Source organism: Populus euphratica, unplaced genomic scaffold (assembly GCF_000495115.2).
Source record: "Populus euphratica unplaced genomic scaffold, PopEup_1.0 scaffold3.1, whole genome shotgun sequence".
Taxonomy (NCBI): domain Eukaryota; kingdom Viridiplantae; phylum Streptophyta; class Magnoliopsida; order Malpighiales; family Salicaceae; genus Populus; species Populus euphratica.
This window is the reverse complement of record NW_011499847.1, coordinates 273544-280946: the sequence shown is the minus strand read 5'-3', so window position 1 is coordinate 280946 and position 7403 is coordinate 273544. Positions and strand designations below refer to the sequence as shown.

Below are 7403 nucleotides of genomic sequence, written 5' to 3'. Positions count from 1 at the left end.
CCTGTCCCGTCCTCCTCCACCGCCGTTCCCGCCGCGATGGTCGAGGGAATCGACCGGCATGTTAATGACTTCGGCCATCGGGGTTTGGGTTTGGGGATTTTTTTTGAGGTAGTGAAAACCCTAGAGGAACTTTTGAGGGCTTAAAATTTTGGGGGAAAAAGCAGAGAAGAAATGAGAAGGTGTGTTCGCGTGCTTGGGGAATGGGTTTCTCCAATAGTTTTTAAAATCGACCCGGGGTCACGGGTCATGGATTTTAATCAGGTCATCCCGGGTAGACCCAACCACATTATTTTGTTAAAAGAAATAAATGTTAAAATCGACCCGGGATCAAGGGTCATGGATTTTAATCAGATCATCCCGGGTAGACCCCAGATTTTTTATAAAACAAAACCACATTATTTTGTTAAAAGAAATAAATAATTTTTTTTTTTCCAGGTCTTGTCAAATTATCAAGGGTTTTCTACCGGCTCACTCGGGTTTTTACCTTCCTTGATTTTTTCTTGAACCTGATTTGATAGGTCCCTGGTCAACCCGCAAAACTATGGTTCAGACTCGTTAAGTCTTTGCATGCCAGTTTCCTGTTACTTGATATTCCTTTTAATTTGTACAAATACATGTGCCCGATTGAAGCTATGATTCAATCTACTTTTTATAAAAAAATAATTTTATTTTAAGTTAATTATTTTAGTATTTATTTATTGTTTTAATATATTGATTTTAAAAATATATTTTAAAATTTTATTATTATAATATATTTTCAAAAAAATAAAAAACAATCACCATTATATTTTTAAATATTTATCAATAGATTTTTTTTTGTTACATGTGTGATTTATATAACTTGACGATTTCTAAAAAATAAAGAGTATTGTATCAAGATATTTCATTTCAGGTAAACAAAAAAGACTGATTCGATCTCTAAAACAGTAGTATATTTACAGAATGACAATCTCTGTTTAATTTTAATTTTAATTTTAATTTTTAATCAAATCTTAAAAAAAATACTTGAATATAGACTAATTCGTTCTGTGATGAACTATTTTACTGTCACCGTCTCCCAAAACTGAACATGGTAGGATCATACATAGCAACTTTAATTATTTTTTATCTCAAAACTAAAAAAATTTTAATAAAAAAAATCCAGTCACTGCAGCCATTTGATCTGCTCCGGTATTGAATATGATTTTTTTAATATTTAATTTGCTCCAATATTTAATTAAATTTGATGATTGCATGCTCAACTATAAACGAATTAAATAAATAGTATCCCTTTTATGCTTGTCCTTGGATTAAAATAAGCAAACAATATTATGATTAAAATCGTACAAATAGTGTTAAGATATGCATACTCACCGTTATTTAATAACAATATTTTTATTATAGTGATGATTACTTTTTACAGTATATGTTTTCAAAAAACATTCAAATATATTTTTAATATCAATATATTAAATAAATAATGTAGATATAGCTTTTTTGTTGATATACATTCCAATGGTAAAAGCTATATAGAAAAGCATTTTTTTAATATTTAACATTTTTTGAAAATACGTGTTTACCAATAACAAACATGCACCGTTATCATTAAACCCGATGTACTTGCATTAATTTAAAATATTTTTGTCAAAATAAAATAAAAAAAACCTACTTTACCAATCTTGACCTCAGGACAAGCAAAACTAGGTTGAGAGCATCCCAAGCCCGGCCCGCTCGTAAAATACTACACTCCCAAACAATTACATTCTACAAAACCCTAGCCTCCTCTCTATATAAATAGAGAGATTATATCGGGCCAGGGTTTCTTGCTGTGGCGAGCCTTCATTTTGTCTGCAGAAACCTCTCGCATCACTACCATGGTGGCCACCAAGAAGACAGTAAGTTTCTCTCTCTCATCAACATTTTTTCTTTCCAATTATTCTTTTAATTGAAAAAACGATTAAACTTTTCTGTTCTTTCTTGTGTTTCTTTGATAATTGCAGAAGAAGACTCATGAGTCTATCAATAACAGACTGGCACTGGTCATGAAGAGTGGAAAATACACCCTGGGGTACAAGACTGTGCTGAAATCTCTCAGAAACTCAAAGGGCAAGCTCCTATTTTCTGTCTCCTTTACACCTAGTTTTTTTTGTGATTTGAGGTTTTTTTTGTTGATCTGATTAATGGGGCTTGCGTTTTACTTAATTTTCTAAAAGGGGTTCTGATTGAAGAGGTACTTTACCTTGATCTGTGAGGTTGTGAGGGTTGTTTAGTGGAGAAAGCTGTGCGCTTTTTTTTTCCTTCTGATTTTTAATAGTGCTGTGGTTGGTTTTTTGGTTTGGTTCTTGTGGGGTCTGTTTGTTTTATGTGTCAAGAGATTTCTTAAATAAACGTGTGTTTGTGTTTGCAGGGAAGCTTATCATCATCTCCAACAATTGTCCTCCTCTGAGAAAGTCTGAGATTGAATATTATGCTATGTTGGCCAAGGTTGGAGTTCATCACTACAATGGAAGTGAGTTTCTTGAATTTGCTCTAACATCTCTCTCGCGTCATTCATTGCATTTTCATGTCTAGTTATGAATTTAGCTTTAGAAGCTTGCTTTTTGTATCCAGGGTCAATTTGTGTTTTAAAATTAGGAATTTGATTTCTTTTTTTCATTCTGGAATCTATTGGTTTTCTTTTAGGGCTGGCTTTACCAAAATCATGAAGGTTGATGTTTGCATGGCTCATTGTTTCTTTTCTTATTTGATATAATTAATGGTTAGGTAGTCTATAAAGTGCAGTATAGCATTCAAATTGACATTTGATGATGTTACCTATTTTAAGGTCATAGCTCATCTGAAAAGCATGCAATATATATTTGAAATCTGAAGGTTAGTCCATTGAATAATCCCATAAAGATTAGAGGAGGTTCTCATGGGTGTTTCTCGGCACTGTGTTATGACATCAGCTGTTGCTCCTGTGTCTTTTTCATGAAAGAATGCTATAAAGATTAGAGGAGGTTCTGATGGGTGTTTCCCTGCACTGTGTTATGACATGAGCTGTTGCTCCTGTGTCTTTTTCATGAAAGAATAGCTGCTCATCCATAATTTGATCTTCACTTTCTGTAACAAACTGCAAAGTCTTTCTTGAATTCTAAACAGTTCATGTGTTATCAAGTTTTGTCAAGTTGGGTTATTTTCATTAAAATTTGTGTTTAATATTGTGTCAGATAATGTTGACTTGGGCACTGCTTGTGGAAAATATTTCAGAGTATGCTGCCTCAGCATTATTGATCCAGGTAAATAGAAGTGGCCTTCGTTTTGATATTTACATGCATTATGTGATTTTTGTTTTCTGATCGTGGCAATCTCATGTGTTTTGTTCAGGTGATTCCGATATCATTAAGAGCGTACCTGGTGATCATTGACCCAGTTTCCAAGCAATAGCATGTTTACTTAGTTTTGGTTCCTTTTCCATTTGGAATGCGGGTTTCAATTGAGAGCACTGTGATATTTTGTTAACAAGCACAATTTTTCTGAACCTCTATGCTTCCTTGATAGCCATTTTCTATCTACTAGATGTCTGAGTGAATCTATCAGAGTACTTTATTTCATGTGTTAATTTTTATCTCTATTTTCTTCTCCTAGTCGGTGTTTTGTGGCTTGTATCAGAAGTTACAGTCTCTGATTAAGACTTTCAGTCTCTTTGATGCTCATTGCCATCGACGTCGTGTATCAAATCCATCTGAACTTGCTTTTAAGGATGATAACCAGCTTCGGGTGCTTTGTGGTCACCTTATAGGTTTTATCTTGGTGCCAGTTATACCTGTCAAATCTATGGCCATGGTTTGATGTTGTCTGGTCTTCCAGCACTTTCATCCTGAACAGCCAGTGATGAAGAAAAAAATTAAGGTTTTCAATTCCGAGGGATGTACACCTCCATAGAGTGCCAGAGGTTTTCAATCTTCCTGCTCCCGTTGCTGGTTTTATTGGCCCCTGTAAGCACAAATTTAGTAGTAAGAGTGAGGAGCGGGACTTTTTTTTTTTTTTTTTCTAGACTAATTTCTTTATTCTATAAACTACAGACAAGGAAAAAAAATGTCAGGTAATGTTTTATAAAAAGCGAACGCATCCTAAATCAAAGGAAAATACCATTGAAAAAAGAAAATCAAGTTTTTCTATTTTTAAAAAATCCAAGCTCTTATAGTTTTTCTATCTATTTTCTTTTCTCAAAGAAAAGAGAAAATTCAGATTCTAAATTATATATTTCGTGTAATTGGTTTAATATGTTTTTTCATGGAAGCCAACTCAGGCAAGTTACAAGTCAGTATTTATAAAAAAAAAAAAAAAAGTTTTAATAGGTTTTTCCTTTAGCTAATCAAGTTATCACCTAATCAGATCCCTATTTATATTTATTAAAGATGAATTAATTTCCTGTTTATATTTATTAAAGTTAGGCTCTAATAATTTATTTGTTTATGTGTTTAAAAAGTATTTTAAAAAAATTAAAATTTTTTTATTTTTTAAAATTAATATTTTTTTAGTATTTTCAGATTATTTTAATATATAATATTAAAAAAATTATTTTAATATATTTTTAAACAAAAATAAATCTCAAAACAAATTTAAAACAGAATTCTTCTATCCATCACAATAATTTTATTCGGTATATAATTTTACACATATTATTCGTAGTAAAATTATTGATGAAAACTAAAAAGCAAACATAAAAAGGTCCTTTTTATTTCCCATACTTTTGGATCTGACCGTATCTTCGAGGAACGCAAAATCCATTTCCGCCACGCCGCCGCCACAATCATCGATCAAAACTTACTGTTAAGTAAATGTAAGATCATTGATTTATTTTTGAAAAACCATTTGCGCAATTAACTACAGAAGTAAACAATGGAGAGTTTCACAGCAGAAGATCTGTCAACAATCGGAGGAATAGCCACTGTTTCTCTTCTCCATTCTTTCATTCCAACACATTGGCTTCCTTTCTCTATTGTCGGGCGTGCCCAGAAATGGACTCTCTCCAGAACTCTCCTTGTCAGTATGTACTCTCTTCCCGCTGTCTTGCCTTGCTTTTCCGTTTAGATCCGGGTCTCTTTCTTTATGTACTTGTAAGAAAATAGAAAATTATTAGTGAGTTTTGATTATTAAGAACATATGAAGAAAAAGGTTGCGTCTTTAGCAATTTGCTATAGCACTGCATGTTTAGTGCTTGAAATGATTTATTTTTTCATGAAAATGTGATGTGAATCTGCCAAGTTGATTAGCTTGATTTCTTAGTGTTTAATTTTGTTGGAGTTTTCTGATGTGATTTTAAGCTGGATGGTTTTAAATTTTGTGTCTTAATGTCTGATCGGGTTGGCAAAGAGTGTGTTTCGCAGTGCGTTAGCGAGTGCTTGGAAGCGCTCTCTAGGTGCCTTCGATGGTTTTGGCATCCCTATGTCAAATCATTGAAAAACACCCAAAAATGGATGCTTTTTCAGCGGAAAATCTCTTTGTAATAGCACATCCAAAGGCATTATCAAATACACTCTTAACTCGACAATGTTTCAAAACTTGGCACTGTATTTGGTCATGCTGATGTTTTGAGATCAACTTCATTGGTTCTATTCTAGATTCAGATTTGTATTGGAAATTAAAAAATTTCATGATTTATGGTCTCATTATGTATTATGATACAATATTGGTGTTGCCATGCCTGTGGTAGTTATCATTATTGCTTTTGTTTTCTTATGCAGCTGCATTTGGGGCAGTTTTGCATGTGCTATCTACTTCACTTCTTGGTATAACAGCAATTACTATGGCGAATACTATTGCTGGTGAAGAAACAGTTCACAAACTTGCTTCGCTTTTGCTTATAATTCTTGGTGGTTGTTATATGATACTGTTTCTGTCTGGGAAAGGAGGGCATAGTCATTCTCATAACCAGCCTATGGAGAAAATGGCCGTTGCAGGGCTTGTCCTTGTTCCTGCATTATCTCCTTGTGCAACAACTCTCCCTGTTTTTCTTGCTGTTGGGAATTCATCCTCCATGATGGTGCTTGCTATTATTGTGCTGCTATTCAGGTATCAATGTTATGTCCATTCTGCATTTTGGGTAGTTATTTTGCTTATTGTGGAGTTTCATACTTAGATATGCCTCTGCTCATCTTGGTTGGGATAAAAATATGATCAATGAACCCGTGTCTGTATATTTTCTGGTTGCCAGTTTTATTTATTTCTTATTTCTTATTGGAGTCTCTCCTTTTGATGCTTTCTGGTGTAATAATCATGTCCAAAACTATTAACATGAATATGCAGAAGTTTTTATCGGTGTTTGGATTACTTTTTGTGCATCTTACTGGTATAGATCTCTAATCATCCACTATCAGGTGCAGAATAATTTCTCTCTGTGTTTATTTACTGTTCCTGCATTCCTTTTATGGTTATATGAAGAGTTCCTAAATTAAACTAGACTATTTGAAATCATATTCAAATGGCGTACTGAGATTGTGTCTTTTCTTATACCAGATCTGGTTAGTAAAGATTTAGTTGAGTTGGGTCGTTGTTTCTTCCATTAATTAGAAGCAGGTAGCTAAACTTAAGTGTTTGGATTGCTGGATTTCCTGTTTAACAGACCACCTTATTGGGCTCTCCATATTTACTAGAAACATAAATTAATTGCATGGAATTTGCTTGAGGAAAAAGAAGTCCAGAATATGAAAGTTACATTCACTCTACGTTTATTTGTTTAATTTGTGTGGGAATTCTTATATTTGATATTAAACAGTTGGATAAACCATTCTCTTATCTTTCCTTAGTTGCCGTTCTGAATGTTAAGTTGTGCAATAGTCAAAACCATGTAGGTTTATTTGCCGCGATATAAAGATTGATTGACACTGGATCATTTTTTGGTGGCAGCACAATAACTGTGATGACATCTCTTGTGGCTCTATCATTCTACGGTGCCAGCCAGCTCAAGTTTCATTGGGTTGAGCGATATGACAAACTTCTTGTTGGTTCAGTTCTATGTTTGGTAGGAATCTTGACGCTTATTTTTCATGATCATGATCATGATCACCAAGGACATGGAGATTTCTCAGGGGAGCATTTGAATAGGAAACTCATCGGCCTTTGAGCTATCCTTTTCTGGTATCATGCTATGGGTGTTGTTATAATCTTACAACATATGTATCTTTATTGCATTCAAGTTTTAGCCATTAGGTGTCTATCATGTTACGTTTCTCAGAGCCAATGGAACTCGAACTGTACAGTAATGAAATTATTTTGTCATGAAACACATTTTCTTTTTGGGAATATCAACTCCAGTTTTTCGAAACTCCTTTTCATCTCAACGTTTAGCCTTCGAACAGATTATGGAATTATTTTGGATCTCACTACAGACTTCCATTTTAGTGCTAAAAATCCTATTGCATAGTTAAGATTGTTGTGCA

At 33.6% G+C, this 7403-nt stretch overlaps 3 protein-coding genes across 4 annotated transcripts in view; 2 read left to right on the top strand and 1 right to left on the bottom strand.

Moving 5' to 3' along the window:
• LOC105110880 (serrate RNA effector molecule-like) overlaps positions 1 to 78 on the bottom strand; it is a 7098-nt gene extending 7020 nt beyond the window's left edge. Inside the window, exon 1 of the mRNA XM_011006077.1 lies at positions 21 to 78. Coding sequence (XP_011004379.1) covers positions 21 to 78 — 58 coding nt within the window. The remainder of the gene's footprint in view (positions 1 to 20) is intronic.
• Positions 79 to 1763: 1685 nt separating this feature from the next.
• On the top strand, positions 1764 to 3605 carry LOC105139002 (60S ribosomal protein L30-like). The gene is made up of 5 exons (XM_011045280.1): positions 1764 to 1874; positions 1980 to 2085; positions 2387 to 2488; positions 3189 to 3257; positions 3346 to 3605. Exons 1-5 carry the CDS (start codon positions 1854 to 1856, stop codon positions 3384 to 3386), a joined length of 339 nt encoding a protein of 112 aa, XP_011043582.1. The 5' UTR covers positions 1764 to 1853; the 3' UTR covers positions 3387 to 3605.
• A 1080-nt stretch (positions 3606 to 4685) lies between these two features.
• LOC105138987 (uncharacterized) lies at positions 4686 to 7403 on the top strand. Of its 2 annotated transcripts, XM_011045268.1 has the most exons (4): positions 4686 to 5011; positions 5709 to 6036; positions 6871 to 7099; positions 7286 to 7403. In XM_011045268.1, exons 1-3 carry the CDS (start codon positions 4864 to 4866, stop codon positions 7085 to 7087), a joined length of 693 nt encoding a protein of 230 aa, XP_011043570.1. In that variant the 5' UTR covers positions 4686 to 4863; the 3' UTR covers positions 7088 to 7099; positions 7286 to 7403. The 2 variants fall into 2 exon arrangements, with proteins under 2 accessions (XP_011043570.1, XP_011043566.1); XM_011045264.1 differs by lacking the exon at positions 7286 to 7403 and having other exon boundaries at positions 4687 to 5011; positions 6871 to 7266.

What these genes read in the sequence shown, in the direction of transcription:
- LOC105138987 (XM_011045268.1), top strand. Translation starts at nt 4,864, where the DNA reads ATGGAGAGTTTCACAGCAGAAGATCTGTCAACAATCGGAGGAATAGCC. An exon ending in CTCCAGAACTCTCCTTGTCA is followed by an intron (nt 5,012 to 5,708) that starts GTATGTACTCTC and finishes TTTCTTATGCAG; the next exon opens with CTGCATTTGGGGCAGTTTTG. An exon ending in ATTATTGTGCTGCTATTCAG is followed by an intron (nt 6,037 to 6,870) that starts GTATCAATGTTA and finishes TTTTGGTGGCAG; the next exon opens with CACAATAACTGTGATGACAT.
- LOC105139002 (XM_011045280.1), top strand. Translation starts at nt 1,854, where the DNA reads ATGGTGGCCACCAAGAAGACA. An exon ending in AGTTCATCACTACAATGGAA is followed by an intron (nt 2,489 to 3,188) that starts GTGAGTTTCTTG and finishes ATATTGTGTCAG; the next exon opens with ATAATGTTGACTTGGGCACT. An exon ending in CCTCAGCATTATTGATCCAG is followed by an intron (nt 3,258 to 3,345) that starts GTAAATAGAAGT and finishes TGTTTTGTTCAG; the next exon opens with GTGATTCCGATATCATTAAG.